Source organism: Ixodes scapularis, unplaced genomic scaffold, assembly GCF_016920785.2.
Source record: "Ixodes scapularis isolate PalLabHiFi unplaced genomic scaffold, ASM1692078v2 PGA_scaffold10__122_contigs__length_95168666, whole genome shotgun sequence".
Taxonomy (NCBI): domain Eukaryota; kingdom Metazoa; phylum Arthropoda; class Arachnida; order Ixodida; family Ixodidae; genus Ixodes; species Ixodes scapularis.
This window is the reverse complement of record NW_024609836.1, coordinates 33830259-33850543: the sequence shown is the minus strand read 5'-3', so window position 1 is coordinate 33850543 and position 20285 is coordinate 33830259. Positions and strand designations below refer to the sequence as shown.

At 46.7% G+C, this 20285-nt stretch overlaps 1 protein-coding gene across 1 annotated transcript in view; it reads left to right on the top strand.

The window, feature by feature from the left end:
- The window catches only part of LOC8033667 (arylsulfatase B-like), a 43839-nt gene extending 42258 nt beyond the window's left edge, over positions 1-1581 (top strand). Inside the window, exon 9 of the mRNA XM_040214397.1 lies at positions 1405-1581. Coding sequence (XP_040070331.1) covers positions 1405-1581 — 177 coding nt within the window. The remainder of the gene's footprint in view (positions 1-1404) is intronic.
- Positions 1582-20285: the final 18704 nt, after the last annotated feature.

Genomic DNA, 20285 nt, shown 5'->3' with positions numbered 1-20285 from the left:
AAAATCGGCCAATCAACCAATTGCGACCACCAAATGAGACACGCTGCGACGTATTGAAGCCCAACACAACATGCAGAGCTTGCATCAAGTCAGTCCTCCTTACAACGAGTTTGGAAACACGCTCGTACATGGCGAACTCATGGGGCATTTCGGACATCACGTTCCAATCGATGATGTGCACATTAAACGAAAACGTCATGATGACATAGGTGCATCCCATACATTGTTACACATTTCGAGAGGCACTAACGTTCCACTTTTTCGCCATGGCTCTGCTGTACAAAGAAAGGTCAAAGTGACCTTTTCCAGTTAAAACTGAATTTTAAAAAATGGATTTGACGTACTTTTATCGTTTTTTATTAGTTTAAATCGAAAATGCCGAACCTAAAGAAACTGACCTTTTTCGGTAAAAACCGAATTTAGGAAAATTGGTTCAGCGTACTTTTATCGGTTTTTATTGGTTTAAATCGAAAACCCCAAACCCTAGTTATATACCACATACCCCTGACATGCGGCTGCTTTTACGTCGGACAGACCGGGCGGTGTATAATTGATATGACTCGGGAACATGCCAATATTTCGAAGAACTTGAAGGCAACGGATCACCTTGCCCTACATTGTCGTGACTACTTAGACAAAGTTAACATCATGAGGCACCATCGAAACCGGTTTGCACGTGAGTTGATAGAAGCTTTAAACATAGAAGAGAAAGGGGAGATGTGTGTTACTTCACCATCTGTGACCTTAACCAGAGAAGAGAGGACGTTCTTGCGAGGTGGAAGTACCGCCCACAAATAGACAGACGAGCAGGATGCCCTAGTTTAAAATTAGGAAAAAAAGGAAGAATTGAAGCAAGCTATACTTCATTTCACCTTATGTCCGAGCGCCGACGATGTTATGAGCCGGAGGGCCAATCAAACAGCGCGAAAAGCGCAAAGTCATGGCGTGCTCTCTGCGCTTGATAGGACTAGCCGGCGGAGGAGCACCCAGAGAGAGACGGCTAGTCCTATCAACTGCAGAGAGCACGCCATGACGTTGCGCCTCTTTCGCTGTTTGATTGGCCCTTCGGCTCATAACATCGGCCGCGCTCGGACTTAAGGCTAAACGAAGTATAGGTTTCATTGATCCTAGCCTGTCGATAAAGATGAAGGGCAGTTGGTAGACTAATGGTAGATTAAATGCAGTTGGTAGTCTAGCGGTTGAATGCGTCTTTCTCGTTCTCCTCACATTTGTGTGCTTGGTTTGTTCAGCTGGTGTCCCCTAAATACGCTATAAAGATTCGTGTATTTTTATTTGACCGATATGCGATTAGAACGGCGCAGTTACATTGCCGGAATTGAAAAAGTATCGTACATATAAGCTGTCAGATGGGAAACATTCATCGATATATATATTTGTTTTCAGGCCGAAGTGCTTCAGGACCTTAAGTGGAAAATCGAGTGTTCTAAGGCACTAGAGGTGACACCAATTAACAAAGAAATCGATCCTGCAGGATTCCCAGAGCACCACAACGGCGTGTGGGACCATTGGGTTCCAACGTCATTCAAGAAAAGCATCCTGGTGAAAAATAAAGTGGCTTAGAATAAGTATTTGGACTGCTCAATTCTAGAGTACGAAAGCATATAAGTGAGAGGTGCAGCTGATTTGTACTGTCGGGGACAAAAGTCTCCAGGACACGCGAGCTGCGGCTGAAACGCATTGCTCTGCCATCTGCCGGCAGGTCGCCTGGTTTCGAGATCACACAAAAGCGCATGCCCGTCCTACTCTGTCTGCAAACATGTGTGTTTTCCCGCTTTTCTGCGTCACAGCACCTAACTTGGAATCAGGCGCGTGGTACCGCCTCGGAGATAGCGGTGGCGGCTTACGAGCGTCTGCTACACATTCCGAAACACGAGATACCGCCTTGGGCATTGCGCCGCATTTCGCTGTGTCAGCGCACCTTGCTTTATAACCAGTTGAGTTTATCGCTCAGTTGAGTTGCCGTAACTTCTTGCTTTATAGGTGCCATGTCAGTAAGCGCTATCTCCGAGGCGGTACCCCGCGCCTGATTCCGAGTTAGGCGCCGCGCCGCAGAAAAGCGGGAAAGCGCACATGTTGGCACGCACAGTAGGACGCGCATGCGCTTTTGTGTGATCTCGAAACCAGGCGACCCACCGGCAGATGGCAGAGCAATGCGTTTCAGTCTAAAGCCCCTCGATATGTTTTCGTTTTTCTTTGCAAGTAGCGCCAAATGCGCGAGCGCACGTGGCCCAGGTCTCGAGCGGCCCTTGGAAGCGAATGGCGGCGGAGCACCCGCTCGTGGCACGTGTCTTGCGCATTTCCACAACAATGGTTGGCGGTACTTGTAAAAACACCTTTATCAAGGGGCTTTATTTCAGTCGCAGCTCGCGTGTCCTGGAGACTTTTGTCCCCGACTGTACATCATGAACCTATATAGAAGTTGGTAATTTATGCTTCATTAATAAAACTTTAAATAAACCAGAGTAATGCTTGGGCAATGACTTAAACGAATGTTATTTGCAATGTGAATCTACAGTTTTGAAAAACTCCGAAGGTCAGATTTTGGTCTCCGATGAGACCGAAAGCGTGATCAGCTATGGATTTGGCATGGCAATGGTGCGCTTAAAAAGGGGGGGGGGGGGGGGGGCGGTGACAACTGTATTGGTATTAAGGCTGGCAACACTGTTGGCCCAAGCCGAGGGGCGGGCTCGCGGGCATTAAAAAAAAAATCACAGTCTCGTTCCAGCTGCCACGTGTACGGCCTGATTCCTAAACATGGTGTGAGAAGTGGGATGTAGCGTTCGGTCCCTGCTGAGCTGATATTCCCTGCTCTGCCTTCAGGTGAACACTCATTCTCCCCTGCTAGCTTGAAGCTTCCTGCAGAATGGAAAGCCTACTACCGCCGCCTTAACGCCTCGTGCTGTCATAGAATGCTGCCGAAAACTGGAAGAAATTTCGGCAATGGATCGAACTGTATTCCAAGGCCACGCCTACCGCAAAGCCACAAACCAAGGCGCAGAAGGCAGCGCTGTTTGTGGCGGGTCAAGAAGCTATTGACATTTTCAACACGTTCGGCCTGTCGGCAGAAGGGCAGGAAAACTACGACGCCATCGTGTTGAAGCTGGAAGACTACTGCACCTCAAGGCGAAACGAAACGTTCGAACTCTATGTGTTCCGTTCACGGCAACAGCAAGAGGACGAACCTTTCGAGCAATTTCTGCGAGACTTAGAGCTGAAGGCGCAAACCTGCAATTTCGGTGAGCTCTAAGATTCCTTGGTGCGAGATCAGCTGGTGTGCGGTACAGCAGATACGAAATTGAGAACGAGGCTCCTGCGGGAGAAAGACCTCACGCTTGACAAAGCGATTGAATTCTGCAAAGGCAGAGTTGGCAGCACTCAAAAACCATACATGGGAGAAGAAGGACGTGAAGGTCACCGCTGTGCAGGAGCATTCAAGGGAGCAGCGTAATACTTGGACCAGACAAGCTCACTTCAGTTACTACAATAGAAGCCATGAGCCGAGAAAGTGCCCAGCCTGGGAAAGAAATGCGGAATATGCAAAAAAGAGGACCACTTTGCTGCATGGTGCAGGCGAAAGCCAGTGATTTAAGAATTAAACTGTCAGCTCCGTCCATTTGAAGAACAGAGCCAGTAGCGATCGTCCGATGAATCTGACGACGACTTTCAAACCTTGTCTGTCAACATCGGCGGTGTGTCAACTGGTCGAGTCGACTAGCTGGGTAATCACGGCCACGGTGTAATCATGGCGCATCCAGCAGGGCATGCGGTGCACGTGAATTTGTTGCCCTATTCTTTCTTCCGCGAGGTTAGTAATAAAACGGCGCCAAGCCCTTGGAAGACACTCCTTACTAACTACGGAGCAGAAGTGATCCAACATTTCGGAACCGTCACAAAACCCCCGCAAGTTGGTAAAAAAAAAATGCCTGTCACGTTTTTTTTTTTTTTGGCCTGAAGAAAGGAAAGATTGCCGTATTAGGCCTACACGCATGTGAGCACTTCAGACTGGTGTCACGCGTCCTTTCAGTATATGCATTCGATGAGCTGAAGCAGAACATCGTGAGTGAATTTCCTTCACTTTTTAGAGGACTTGGGTGTACTAAGCAAGCTTTCGCTTTATCTCTCAAAGAGGGATTACTGCCAGTGGATCTGCCGCCGAGAAGAATGCCACACGCTCTTCAAGCCCTTCTACGCATTGAGTTGGACCGCATGGAGGCCGAGGGCATCATCAAGAAAATGAACGAGCAGTCAGATTGGGTGAGTCTCCTTGTTATTGTCAGAAACAAAGACGGACGTCTCCGCGTATGTATGGACCCACGACACGTGAATCAGAGCTTAAGGCGCGAGCATTATGAACTGCACGTTCGAGAAGAAATGAAAGCCGAACTTTCGGGTGCCAAAGTCTTTAGCGAATTAGACGCTAACTGCAGGTTTCACCCCATTCCATTGGATGATGCAAATTCAAAACTCTGCACCTTCAGCACGCCGTTTAGAAGATATCGCTTCTTAAGACTACCATTTGAAATTTATTCCGCCCCGGAAGTGTTTCAGAAAACTATGAGCCGTATATTTGATGAGCTTGAGGGGACGCCTGTCAACATTGTTGATGTGCTGAGTTGGGGTGCTTTACAGAAAGAGCACGACAAGCGCCTACGAACAGTCCTACAGGCAGGACAAACCGCAGGTTTGGCACTCAACCTTGGAAAATGTGTTTTTGGGGTTGAAAGTATACGGTTCCTTGGTGATATGATAAGCAATGAAGGCATAAAACCAGACGAAAACTTGACCAAGTGCATCACAGACTTGCCGGCTCCGACATGCAAGCAAGAATTACAACGGATGTTGGGAGCCGTAAATTACTTCGGAAAGTATTTGCCTAATTTGTCAGAGAAAACACGAGCTTTGCGTAGTCTAATCAAGCGTGACAGCGTTTTTGAGTGGACCAGCGTCTACGACAAAGAAGGGAGGGACCTGTGCAAACTGCTCACGACAGCCCCTGTACTAGCTATCTTTTGACCCATCAAAGAAAACAAAGAAATCGACAGATTCATCAAGTTTTGCTGTCGCTGCAGCGCTGTTGCAGCTTCACGGCAAAGACTCGCGCCCGGTTGCTTATGCATCGCGCGTACTGGCAGGCAGTGAAACGCGGTATGCTCCAATAGAAAAAGAGGCTCTGAGTATAGTTTTCGGCTGCGAACGTTTCCAAGACTTTATCACCTGCTATCAAGTGGTCGTAGGGACAGGCCACCAACCACTACTGGCGATATCTCAAAAGAACCTGAGCGAAATGCCTCCCAGACTACAGAGATTTTTTCTAAGGTTCATGCAGTTTGATATCGTTCTGCAGTTTATTCCCGGAAAAGACCTGCTCCTGGCCGACGCACTCTCTCAAATATGGGCCCCCAGGCAAAACTGCCCAACAAGCGAACTAAAGGGTGTTGCTATTCCTGCGACAAGCGTCCTCAAAGGTCTTGTCAATGACGCAATGGTGTCCAAGATAACGGAAGCGACGCCACAGGACGTCGACATACGGCAAGTACTTGACGCTATTGAAAACAACCGCAGCGTCGCTGGAGCGCTGGTTCCATTTGCGCCAGAAATCTCTTGCATTAATGGAATTCTAATGCGGGTATCCAAAGTAGTTATTCCGAGTTCAATGAGAAAGAAAATGCTTCAACGATTGCACGAGGGACACCTGGGTGTAAACAAATGCAAAGCTCTAACGCGACTTTTGATGTATTGGCCTGGCATGAGCGCAGACATTTTTGGTAAATTAAGCAAATGTGCATCGTGTCAACGTTTCGCATACCGACAACCTGCCGAGCCACTTCTACAAAAGGAATTCCCACGTCAACCATGGGCACGTATCGGAGTAGACCTCTGCGAGCAGGTAGGAAAGTCTTATCTGGTAGTTTACGACGCATATTCCAATTTTTTGGTAGTGGAGCACATGCCTCAGACAACGAGTCGTCAAGTAATGGAGAAACTAGCAATGATTTTCGCACGTCATGGAATTCCTCTTAAAGTCTGTACCGACGGAGGACCTCAGTTTGCATCGAGTGACTTCAAAGCATTCGCAGCTATTTGTAATTTTCCTCACGTTATCTCGAGCCCGAAATTCTCAGGGCCCAAAGGCTTTGCGGAAAAGGGAGTTCAGGTCGTGAAAAGGCTTATGAAAAAGACGAGGTATATGAACTAGGACTTCGTGGGGGAGGGGGGGAGCTTCTGATCTACCGGTGTGCACCGCTGGAGGACGGTCGGGCTCCCTGCGAACTGCTGATGGGAAGGAGACTCCGTGGACTACTTCCAGATTTCGGAGTAATTCCGGCTCATCAAGTACGTAAGCACAGTCAGAACTTTAGGACTGCGTGTCATCTACAGGTGCTGCAAAAGGCCGACACTCTGAGGTTCCTCGACGACTAAGGCTGGAGCATGAAGGAATAGGTTGAAGGATGTGTGGCTCCTCGTTCCTATCGAGTTAATACGGAGGACGGAAGGCCACTTCGGGGAAACCGACAGCATCTTCTTAAGACCTCGGAAGGATTCAAGCCCGGACGAAGAAACGGTGAGATAGACAGCAGAAGTGAGCAGCACAGTATGAAGCTTTAAACCCAGACGTCCGCTCAGGTCGCTCCAAAAGTACCGCAGCGCACTAACCAGAACGTCTCGCAAACGGAATTAGACATTCCCTTACAGAAATGTCATATATGACCCAGATATATTTGATATAGTGCCGTATATGGGCATATGAGTAGACATATACGGTCATATATTGCCATACAAGGGCTGAAATCAGGGCAGATATGGTAAGGTGACACCATATATGACGACATATATTGCCAGATAAGGTCATATATGGTGCCAGTGGCTGCCATATATTACAGTATAGGATGCCTGATACACCTGTATATGGCACTATATGGCGCCAGTCAACATGTAGATGCAGGTAGCACTCCGCGTCGGCCGGTATCGGGACTACGCCGGCCCGCCCATGGTAACAGAATGGCAGCGCCTGGCCATGGGCACCGGGGAGCTACCGGCCCCGGCCGGCTTTGGGTTTTCGTCTTGCAGATTGGCCAGTCCAGCCGTAGAAGTTACAGTGAATGGCCGGCATCGGGTTTTTGCTGTCTTTGCTGGCTAGTCTATCCATGGAGGCTCCAGTAACTGGCCGGCATCGGTATTTTGCTGTCTTTGATGGCCGGTATTTACGGAAGTTCAGTAACTGGCCGGCACCGGTATTTTGCTGTCTTTGATGGCCAGTATTTACATGGAAGTTCAGTAACAGGCCGGCATTGTTATTTTGCTGTCTTTGATGGGCAGTATTTACATGGAAGTTCAGTGACTGGTAGGCATCGGCGCTTTGCTGTTCCCAGGCTGGCGATCCCCGGGAACTTCCGTTTACGGACCGGCATCGTTCTATTTTTTTTTTCCTTTTTCACTATGCAGTCACGCCATTGAGATTCCGACGAACTGCGGCGATTTATATGTAGCGAGTGGAAATGTTTGCGTTGATCAATCGTTCGTAAATGACTGCCGACGCTGGCGTATTTGATACCACCATGGCAAGGCTGACGTGTCCTATTGCGAAAACGCGAAAAAAAACAAAAAAAAAACAATGCCGTGAGGAAGAACGGTGCCTGAAGAACGGTGCCGGCGACAGCATAAACATAAACAAATATTTAAAATAATAAAAACGAGTTCAAAAAGGTGAGAGACAAATATTTAAAATAATAAAAAGTAATACCAAAAGATGAGGAAAAAATATTTAAAATAAAAACTAATACAAAGACGTGAGAAAAAATATTTAAAATGATACAAAATACAAAATAATACAAAATAATACAAAAAGGTGAAAAAAAATTATAAAAACGGATACAAACAGGTGGGATAAAATTTTTCAAATAATAAGAACGAATAAAAACAGGTGAGAAAAAAACATTTATAATAAAAAAAAGTGAAAAAAAAGGTCCGCGCCTGCCGCGAGTCGAACCAACGACCACAAGCTCAGCAAACCAGAGCGTCAACACAACCTTAGATTTCCTTAAAGATAGATTCGCTACCGCCGCTCGCATGACCTCTGCTACCTTTCAAGAAGGTTGCATGGCTGCCGAATTTCTTTTTCCACCATTGCAGGCTTAGTTTCGCATTTATTATTTTGCAACATCTTCAGGACTTATTGATAATATTGTGGCGAAATTGACATATGCACTAATTTATTATTCCTGTGTCTTTTGTGAGTTTTATAATGCGGTTTGCTGATCGTTTTATTTCAAACGTGTTGAAGATACGAATACAATCTCATCGAAGCAACGGCCTATGTAATGCACGTTTTGCCGGCCGTGTGCGTTTGAATGCCTGTGTTCACGGCCGGCTAACGGTCTAATTACCCCATTAGTGGTGATGCGTGGAGTTCGCCTTAGTCTCAAATGTGTCCGACAAAGACAGAAGCGACTGTGGGACGTGGATCTACGTCAAATCTGCTCAACAGCCAAGATCATGGCACGGGATCGAAGTTAGTTCGTGTTTTGTTCGTTTGGGCTAGGTTATTTCCTGCGTTCAATAGGCTTGTTATTGTCTGTAGATCGCTTGCTTTTATCAGTATTACTAATTGTGCGCGAATAGTGTTATGCGAGGCTGTTTTTCTTTTTTCTCCGATGCAGAGGCTGTCTACTCGCTTAAAGTCGATCAGTTGCGGCGGAACTCTTTGGGAGACGGATTAGTTGTGGGGGGGGCAAAGGCGGAAGAGGAGGGGGGTGTTTATTTCCTCCTTTCGCCGTATTGTTTACTGGTAAGCTAGAATGTCTAGAAGAGCGCGGTGCCACTCCATCGCCGACGCCACTCTCCGTACTTGCGTGCTGAGAGCTGGACGCGACAGAAACAGCGATTGATTGATCGAGCAAGTCCGTAGCTTTCGCCGCCCCAGTCGTCTGCAGACGCCTTCATTTTCGCAGTTCGTACCCAGAAAAAAATTGCCAAAAATTGATGCCGCGATGAATTTACCCCATGGTGATTAATGCATAGTATACCACTTCCAATCGCAAAAATTTGTGCCCGCGAAATAAGTTTTGACGCTGGCATTTATTCCTTGCGAAATGTCGAGCTCTAAAGATCATTTGCTGTACACGTGTTTCGTATGATCCAACGCACGTGTAACAAATTTCACACCTCCAGAAACACTCAGGCTGATTAAATGGTGAAGCATTCATTCTCTCCCTACTGGTGTATTTTTAGAGGCTTTCAAGTATTAATTACAAGCTTCTAGGGAAATGTACATGCATGTCCTCAATAAAGGTAGTGTCTCGCCAGTTTTTGGTATCTATATTTTGTTCAGTGTAAGTATATAGTGTTAGACATACCTCACCCCATCCCTGCTTTTTGTGTGGTACTGCCTTGATTGAATGGTGTAAGTTGTAATTGTTTTTAGTTGTTGCATGATTGTAGTAAGGTGGTGAGCTGGTACTAATTGAACACCTTGAAAAATAGTTTTAAAAAGCCAAGGAGACAGGGAGAGTAACACGTAGACCTCAAGCGAGCGCAGACTGAACTTGTATAAATCAGAGAAGGGAGAAATAATGTATGCGGAAGGACCTCGAACACAGGCCCAAGTAGAACGCGCTGATTTAAGGCCCGTTCACACTCTTGCGACCTTTTAAACCTGGGTTGCAGTTCCTTAAAACTTCTTAAACCGGAGAACACACTGGCGCCATCTGTTGGGGATTAAGCAGTGTAAACTCGGCGGTCCGGCATATTTTTTTTTATTTCTCGCGCATTATCCTTTCTTTCTTGGCTCGAAAAACTTTTGTCAACGTTATAAACGAGCCTTTCTATGGGTATTACGCACATTTGACCTCGGAAATTCCGCAAAACTTTCGTTCTTGTGAAATGCAGTTCCGGGGTCACCGCATAGATGGCGCCACAGTGCCAGAGTGTTCCGTCATTCTAAAAACATTAAGAGATCTCGTCTCTCTCAGTCGTACTCGATCGCAAGGGTGTGAACGGGCGTTCACCTGTTAGCAAGAGCAGATTAAAAAGAAAAAACAAACAAACATAATTTTTATGTTAGTTAATGTAACAGATGGATGGCTAATATATAAAAACAGCTCAATCTGTGTCTAAAATCTATGATGAATTGTCACCTACCTATGCACTGTTTACACTGCTCGTGTAGGTCATCCTTAAGAAAAACGTGAATAATTAGCAGATACCATTAAAAAGCATACAAGATAATTATTTTAGGCCTTGATTATTCGTAGTAGGGGCGAACAATGGGTCTGCACATCCGTCTGTTACCTGAGCTGCCGAGGAAATCGTTTTTACAGTCTTACGCTGGACATTTGGGAATCTACTGTCAGGATTGTGGTTGCGTAGCACATTTTGAAAATTGTTCCGTAATAGATGGGATTTGAGACTTACTGACAAGATAAATAATGAAAGCGCAAAGAATAGAGCATCTGAAGGACAAGTGTGCAAGTAGTCCTTCTAAGCGCTGTCGAACAAAGAGTTCCAGTTTCTATCTTAACGATAGGGGTGAGGGAGAGGGATAAATTGTGTTTTTTTTTCTTTTTAGTTCTTTACTTTTTTCTTGTCTTTTCCTTTTCTCTTCTCTCGTCTTTCGCTTTTTTCCTTGCATTTCGTGCTATTTCTTTTGCTTATCACGATCTGGAATGTCCACCTAGACGTTGAAGAGAAGAATGAAGTAGTCGAATACACAAGAGTTATACGTTCAGCGCGTGTGCTTGTCTTTCAGAGTATCTGGTGTGTGATTGTTTCCCTGCACTGCAACCGTAGAGTATGCAAAAATGAATAATGACATTGGCATATTTGTCGTGGTAAAACCTGTCACAATTTTTCCGAACTCTGATCTCCATGAGATCACAATACCATTGTTTCTGTTGTAGTGACACGGCAGAGTCTATGCTTGTTTTGCTCCAGTCTTTGTAAGGGGGACGCTGTAATCCGATTGTACTCAATTATGGTGTACTAGATAGCACTATATTTGCAGAGCTAGTCTTCGGGTTTTGTAGTTCCATCGAAATATATTTCAGCTTTTAATTTACTTGTTATTTAGCATGTAAATTTACAAGCTTATCTAGATTGAAGGCAGCAAATATCTTGCCAGCACTCATGCTACGTGTTTGAAGTATATTGCGTTAACATAATTGACCCAACCTTTGATTTTTATTTGTCAGTGCCTCAAGGGAAGCAAGGAGAAGGAGTGGATCGCCGCCCCTGCCCGTTTCGGTCTGGATGAGCATCGTACCGGCATGCGGTTGAGTATCACTTCTGCGTGGTGCGCGTTAAAGACGCCAGGATAGCAGTTGTACCACGCTGGCTAAATTATTCTACAGCTGAGACAGCAGACGCCCACTGAGGCAAGCTAACTTCCGACTGTATAAACATACACACAATGTTTTCTTTTTTTTTGAAGAGTGGGATTATGTAGACAAGCTAGGTGGGTTTTTCTATGGGTACGAAGCTGTCCGAAGTAAGGTCAGAATGAAAAAAACACCACCAAGTTCCGCCTGGTCCCAAACAGCCACAATAATGAACACGGAATTCAGAAGAATAGTAATACGAAGGGCTTACGCAGGCAGCCGCACTTTTTGAGTTCGCAAAGACATTTGATTATGATCACAAATATTCCTGCTTTGCTCAAGGTGGCCTAGTTTACACACCATATTGGTGATCTTTAGCGCAGTAGGAATATTTTTATCAGAATTAAACGTCATTGTTAACTGAACAAATGTGGCTGTCTGTGTAAGTCCTTCGTGTTTTTATTCTTTTTACTTCTGTGTTCATTATTTCATTTTTTTCTCATGATTTAGTCCTTTTGTTTTTGTTTGTTATGTGTTCATTATTTTATTTTTTTATTTTTATGAGGATTTAGTTAAAAATATGATACCCTCGTCATTTCCTAGTCCGGGAAACAGTGGTGACCTCGTCGTGTTCAAGGAGCAGTAATGACATTTTCATCTTGTATTGCTTCCGCGGCGAACAACGGTGTCTGTGTGCATGTGTGACGTGTTAATGACACGGGAAGATTTGGCGACCGAACGGAAAAACAAGGCCAGCGAGGAGCGACTGGGGGCTTTGAACATCACACGGTGCGAGGAAGGACTTCAACGACGAGGCTAGCAAGCTAGCCCTTGTCAAAACTGCTGTGCTCGACCGGAGAGTTGAATCAGGACTGTGACTCTGTGAGTAGGAATCAACGACTTTGAAACTTTCGTATAGTTTACAGCTTAATTGTTGCCTTCCGTTTGTTTTATTTTAATAGGTGTCTTTGTGCTATTACATGTTTAGTCTATTCTAATGTTTTTCCGTGCTATATTACAATTTTGTTTCTTACCATTTTTTCTTGAATGGGGGAAGTACTTGTTTAGAGTTTTGGCGCTTTTATAAATAAAACTTTTTTTGCAAACCATATTCTCGGTCTGCTCCCTCGACAACGAATCCCGCCAAAGGGCTGTTTACTTTCCAACGTCGAATGATATGTTACAATGTTTCCGAGCTAGCGATCGCCTGCATTCTATATTTGTAGCATACATATTAGTCGGAATAACAGATTCCGAACCAGACCAATAAGGATTGATCAGTGGCCTATTCTGTAGATATATCTATACGTAAACACACGTTTGGCAGTGTGGGATAGCAGTAAAATGTATATTATGTGGATATTCATAGAAATGCATTATATGATCCCATGTCTGGACCTGGAAAATAGGGTACCTGCCCCATGAAAATAATTTTCATGTGATTTTAGATGGAGCATCGCATGAAAATTGCTATATATGGGATGGATACCCTATTTGCCAGGCCCAAACACGGGATCATATAAAGCAGTCCATACATTGCATATAAGGAATTGGGCAGATATGGGTATACAAGGAATTGGGCAGATATGGGTATATAAGGAGTTGGGCAGATATGGGCATATAAGGAATTGGGGAGATATGGCTTTATCAGTCCAGATATGGCCTGACTATGCATATCTGGCCATATCTGCCCAATTCCTTATATATCCATATCTGTATTTTTTAATATAAGTCCAGATATGACATTTCTGTAAGGGTTGTCACGGGGGTGACCAAAAAAACAGAAAATAAACAGAAGAAATAAACGTTTAATGTGGCGAACTTGTGCCAAAAATAAAAGGGTACAAAAGATAATAACAGAGCGTCGAAGTCGGCGTAGCAGCAGAGTCGAACGCTGGGGCGAAACTGAATGCAGATCACCCCTTATGTACACGTGTGGGCTTCTGGAATAATCGGCGTAGAAGGTTGGGCGTGTAAAACATTCGCACCTCGAACACGCCAACATGGTTCTCGAATTTACCAGAATTCTAGTCTGCAGGAATAAACAAAAAGATGCGCCGCTCCCAGGAATCGAACCCTAGCTTTTCGCGTGGGAGCCGGGTACGATAACCGTTAGGCCACGCGTGCGCTGCCTACTTGGCCAGCTGAGCGCGCGGCAATATCTTATGTGACGAACGTCGAGAGGGAGCAGACGTCCCGAGTCCCTGGCTTCGCCGAAGCACGAGGATGAAAAGTCAACCGGCCCGATTAGGCTATGACTAAGATTGTGGACAACTTGTTTAATTGTGTGTTTTCTGTGACTTACTTTTGTTATTTTATTTTACAAGAGAAGGGAAGTTGTATCGGTATTAAGGTGGGCAACACTGTTGGCCCGAGCCGTGGGGTGGGCTCGCGGGCATTAAAAAAAGAGATCAGTCTCGTTCCAGCTGTGACGTGTACGGCCTGATTGTTAAACACAACTGCTCGCTTCGTCCAGCGGGAGAAAATAGCAAGGATGTTCTGCACGCAGCGTTAGCATTGTATGTATGTTGGTATGTATATTTGCAGCGCCATCTCCTTGCAACAATAGTCTATGGCATAGACGGGCCAAAAACTAAAACAAAAAATACACCACTGGTGTCACCAATGAATCTTCCACCATGTCTGGAGTCGCCGCTTAGAGCAGGCTGTATGGTTGTGTTATTCAGTAAAACCGAGTGCTTGCATGATACGGGATCCCATGATAGGCGCTGGCAATAGTGCCTTGCACGCGATGAGAAGGTGTTCGATGGTTTCTTCGCACGCTCCACAGACGCTGCCCACCGTGTCTGTCACGTTGCAGTCGTACTTCTGTCGGTACGGTCTGGTACGTAAAGCACCACCACGGGCTTCCATAAGAAGCCTACTGCCCAGCGTGTTTCCACAGAAAGTCAGGGGCGCGATCCTGGTTTTGAAGGTCGCGTAAAGATGCATGGTAGAATGTTGCTGCATCCCTAACATCCAGCGGTCCTTCTCAATAGTCTTCACTCGCTCCCACACTGCACTTACCCCTTCCTTTCCAGTTTGAAGTTCGGTGACCAAAAAAAAAAAAAAAATCCCAAACTCTGTGCCAAGACGAGTAACTCGTTCTCTCCCCGTCGAGTTAACACTTTTTAGGTGAATGTAGATGAAGAGACGCCCAGCCCAGCGGTCTCCATCTATGTACCTGAGACGCGTGTAATATTTCAGCTTGCTTCGGGCCTTTTTCACCTCAAATGAAGACCAGCCTAGGTCGCCTTCCACAAGCTCGTTTTCTACCTGTCCGTGGCACACCGACGCCTGACGTCCGACCGCTCTTTGACGCCGTTCAAGGTATTTGCGGGCCTCGCTGGGAATGCAGATGACGGCGTTTCTGAATATCAGACCTGGCACAGCAACAGCCTTCCAAAGCTCTCGGGTGACAGCAAAACGCTTGTAGCTCCAGACGCTTTGCCTTAGCATTACATTACTCTTTCGCACTGAAGATGTCTTGAGGCCCTGGTGGTATTCGGCCAGATACTCGTCGGTAGTCGACAGCGTCACCCCGAGCTATCTTTAGTTGGCTTGCACAGGAAACGCTGTACTTTGCAGATTGAGTGATCCCAGGCTACCTTCTTCGCCAAAAAAATTACTGTGGCTGACTTGTCGGTATTGAAGCGTAGCCGGAGTTGGTTTGCTTCTGTCTCACATACGACCAGCAGTCGCCTCATGTCCTCCACCCTGTTCGCCGTCAGCACTAGATCGTCAGCATAGGCAAGTCCGGGCAATCGCCATGACACTACATCGCCATGTTGACGGTGCACCAGGGAGAAACCGATGCCAGTGTCTTGAAGTGCCTTTTCCATGGGAGATGCATACAGCATATAAAGCGTTGGCGACAATGGGCAGCCCTGACTTACTCCCTTTCCAACGTCAACTTCGCTTGATTTCACGCTATTGAAGGATGCTGTCACACGATTGCCATCACATAATCGTTGGATTAAACTCACCGTTGCTCCAGGCATGCTCAGATGTCGTAGCCTGTCGAGCAGCATGTAATGAGGGGCATAGTAATAGGCTTTGGCAATATCAAAGAAACAGCATACTAGCGTTCGCTTCTCCGCTTGTGCAATCTCTATACATTGGGTCAGAACAAACAGATTGTCATCCAGCCGACGGCCAGCAAAAAAGCCGTTCTGTAGCTCTGTAAGCACGCCGGCTTCCTCAGCCCATTGTGCGATGAGCCCGTTGATGATAGTCACGAAAAAACTGTAGGCCACTGCCGTGACGGTAAGTGGACGATAATCACGCTGAAGCTGCTTGTTGCCTCCTTTCTTTGGAATAAATGTAACTCGACCGTGCTTCTGCAGTCACTGGGAACCTGGCCATCTCCGCAGCATATACGACTGAAGAGCTGCGTCAATTGCTCCCGTGCGCCAGGGCCTAGGCCTTTCAGTACTTTGGCCGATATTCCATCCAGGCCCGGTGCAGTGCTGCGATTTAACCGCGCCAGTGCGCGGTCGACCAGTACTCGTCCAACTGCTGTTTGGATGCCGTGTGTTGATGTAGGCAGCGAACTATCCTTGACGTATGGACTCCCGATTGGCATGTTGTTCGGCTCGTTGCCTTCCTGTGTCATGCCGAACAAGGTGTAGAGGTATTCGCCCAAAAGCTTCGTCACATTTTGTACCTCGAGCATCTTTGTTTTCGGCATCTATCTGGCAACATCTATCGGCATCTATCGTCCTTAGCACCCGGCAATGTTCACGGTTAGCGTCCTGCCTACGTTGGATGGCCCTCCGGATTTCAGCGTCCTACCACGGGACAATCCACCTTTTCCCTGGTGTGCCTGTCACTACCGAATGTGTAGCAATAGCCTGCTTGAGCTCACCGGCATATTCTTCATACGTAAGGGCATTTATACGGGTACTACTCTCCTCGAAGTCCGTACATACTACCTCGATATCGCAATAACGTAACTGAAAGGTTACTTCCCGATGTGGCCGGGTTCGGTTTCGTTGGATTGAGCCAAAGTGAAGTATAATCATATTGTGGTCACTGCCCACACTCCACTCTCCATCTTCATCAACAAAGATTTTTTGAAATCGACCTGCCAGCGTTTTTGAGGCTGGGGCGTAGTCGATACAAGTCCTTCGGTCCCGCACCATTCATATCTGTGGAAGGTGCTATCATAGTAGGCTTCCACTCCCATTGTGACCTTGTGAGCGCTATAGATTTGGAGTGAGAATTTTTTGCTTGCCTCCTCAACCCAGTGAGTCGTCTCCGCCTCTTTCACCTGTCGCCTCCCCTCACTGCCCACTTGCTCGCAGCCGCCTCCATGACTGGCTGTGTGAAAAATTCATACTTCTTACGGAGCTGGTGTATCCGCTTCGTCCACTGGGTCTAGCAGTTGACACTGATGTAGTCGAACACCCGCCTTTCCCACCTATGGCTGTCCATATGGACAAGTCGTTCACGGTAAGCTAGCTTGCTTGATGCCTCTCGTGTCTCAAACATCCACCACCCGTTGTCTGCTGAATCGCCTCGTTGCCGTGGCAGTTGAGTGCTTGGCGATCGACATCCCTCTGCCTGCGTTCTATCCAGGATTGTGTGTCAGCCCACAGACGATCTTATTGGCAAACGTGAGCCCAAGCACATAAACAGCTTTCCACAATTCCTTGTTCATCAAATATCTGTTTCAGCTCCACATAATGCGCCGACGTAAGATATTTTGCCATCTTTGGACTGCCTCTGGAAGGTGTATATGGTATTCGTCATAGTGGTTGGGCCCATTCGTTAATGCGACTCCCAGGTATCTGTGCTTCCCAGACATCGCAACGTCTTCCTGCTGCAGCTGTAACTTATTATTTGCAATGCCGTTCCCAGAGAACTGCACCACTGCCGATTTCTGAACATTAAACTTCAGACCCAACACGGACGATGCTTCCAAGCAAATATCTGCTAGCCTCTGCAACGAGTTCATGTCTTCCGCCATGAGGACGAGATCATCCGTGTATGCAGACCCGGTAATGTCCAGTGTGTCACGCATCCATCTTCTATGCGGCGAAGTAAAAAACCTAAACCGGATGTTATTATTTTGCGCTCCATCTCTACCGTGTTCAACATGTACAGTAAAGGTGAGAGAGGGCATCCCTGCTTCAGTCTTCTCTTTACATTAACACACGTTGAATGTACGCCTTCAAATGCAGCTGTAACAGTTCCTCCGTCGTATATTCGCTGTATCTATTGCGTCCACTGGTCCGGCATGTCTAGTCTTTTGAGGCAGTGGAACAAGGACCCATGTGGCGCGCTGTCATATGCCTTAGCTTCATCCAGGAAGCAGCATATGATCATGATCTCTATGATCATGTGTTAAAACAAAGATGTTATCCTCCAGTCAGCGGTCTTTTCAGAAGCCGTTCTGAAGCCCAGTCAGCTTTCAATTCCCCTCTGCCCAGGCACCCATTCATTCTTTTATCAAGTGCGCGAACACTCTGTAGATAACACTTGCCACGATCAGAGGGCGGTAGTCCTGCAGTCGTCGTTTGTCGCCTCCTCGTTTCGGCAGCAGCACGACTCGACTATTCACGCAATCGTCAGGAAGGGAGCTGCCCGAAATTATATCCGTGAAGATGCATGTCAGTTGTCTTCTACTCTGGTCGTCCATGCATTTAAGAAGAGCGAAGGGTATTCTATTCTTTCCGCGCGCTGTGTTAGTCTTGATATGAGCGATTGCACTGTCAAGTGCCATTGTCGTCACTTCCCATTTCGGATCAACCGACCGCTCTCATGATCCTGCGGTCGTGATTCGGTAAGGTCACTTGGTTTTCTCGGTGATACCACTGGGGCTCTTGACTTGAATATCGATGCCGGATATTCCAATAACTATCCCGCTAAATTCACTATATCTTTCACAGTGTCGTCCTCCTAGACCAGGGGTGGCCAAGTTGCGGCTAAAGTGCGGCTCGCGGCTCCCTCTCTACACTCCCGCCCCCCTTTCCACTTCTACGCCTCCTTCCCGGTCGCACGAGCACTTCCCCAAAAAGAAAAATGGAACGCGTTTTAAATCAAAAGACAGGCTGCGGTATGGTAGTCGTGTGCTACTACTTCCTGGTGTACAGTTGAACTGCTTTCGATCTATAAAGTAAAAGTAGTTCGAGTTTTAATTGCTCCGGACAAACCGCTGCCTTGCATCCCTCGCCCCCCCCCCCCCCCCCCCCCCCCCGCAGCTCTTGGAAGTTTCATGGTTTTGTTTGCGGCTCTATAAACGGGTCAGTCTGGCCACCCCTGTTCTAGATAGTCGGAACAGGGTCACTACTCTCAATTGACTTCACATATCGCCAGAATTTTTCGGCTGCCGCATTACCGCTATCAGTAAGCTCATTTCTTTTTTGCCGGTTGGCCTTGGTCATCCTGTATTGTAGTAAAGCTTGCAGTTTGAGTTTTAAAGTGAGGAACTCGTTCCAAGCTAGCTCGACTTCTACACTCCTTCCTCCCTTGACACGCGTCGATCAGCCTGGTTGGCTTGCCTTTTCGCATCTCGCGCTGCTTTCTCCTCCGCATCCCATCAGCTATTGCGCCGAAATCCGCATCGTGACTGTCTCCGGGATTCAAAAGAAAGGCTGTAGAATGCCTACTGTCTGCGTGTGTATCAAGGCGCTCTAAAATGCTGGAAAGGTTGCCGCCATCTATGAGCGACGGCGGCAATTGGGGTTGTATGGATATTTAGACAGCGTGTAGTTGGTCAGCCATTTGAAAGTTGAAGGAATATCGATGCAACACTCTGGACAGCCACCGCCATCTATGAATGACGGCGACAACCAGACAACCCCCTAGCCGATTGTCTGGTTGTCGCCGTCGCTCATAGATGGCGGTAGCTGTCCAGAGAAACGCGTCGACATTTGTTTGCTGACGGACACAATCCTCGGAAAACTAGCCCTTAACAGCTCCGCTGTAAAGCGTTCAAACACCGACCTATCCCTTGCTTATCGGCCTTTTCTTCAGGGGCAACTAGAGCTATGGCCGTTGAGCAGCAGTGTCCTTTTTTTTTTTTCTTCTAGGGTGGGTATCTGGTCTTCTTCTTCCACGGCTGTACCTTTTCAGTAAGGTGACGAACCCGTTTGCATATACGGATGGGGGAATCGGTGGCCGAGTGGGCTAGCGCACTCCAGCTTGGTGCACGTGGAGCGAAAGCTCGCGCCGCAGAAGCCAGGGATTCTGGGCATAAAGTAATTTACACAGTTAGGTAAAGAGAGAGAGAGAAAAAAACTTTTAATGAACAATTAGCTGGGCTCTTCCGAGGCGAGAGGAGCCCTTATTCCAGTGCCCCTGTAGCTGTCGCTGCGGCTCGGGCCCGCGAAACCAGATTACGCTGGTCGTCCGGATCCCAGCTGGACAGCAGCTTCCCACTGCTCGGCGTTTGGGTTGGGAACTGTGGGGGGCAGCCTGAATCTTAGGGCATGCCCACGTGATGTGATATAATGAAGCATTTTCGGTGCACAGGGAACATTCGTTTGTGGGTTATACTGTAGGGTACATGGCATGTAAGAGGCCTAGGTGGGGGAAAGACTTTATTTATTTATTTATTTAAGTACCCTCAAGGCCCTGGAGCATTACAGAGGGGAGTGGTACAAGACAAATTTGGAAAACAAACAATATACAAACACTAAAAGCCAAGCACGAAAAATGTAAAAAAAAAAATGTGTAAACAAATTAAGAAATGTATAAAACAAGGCAAACAAACAAAGAGAAATATTAACATAGGTAAGTAGTCAACGCACTTTTAAACAAGTCAAAGGATGGTATGTTTACTAATTGCGCGGGAAGGCGATTCCGCTCTGAAAATGTCCTTGGAATAAAAGAGTTATAATAGGCTGAGGTAATGCAATGAGGGATTCCGACTTTAAATTGATGATCTACGCGCGGCGAGATGAAAACAGGCCTTAACATTAGTTTGTTTTTTAGCGAAGTATTGGA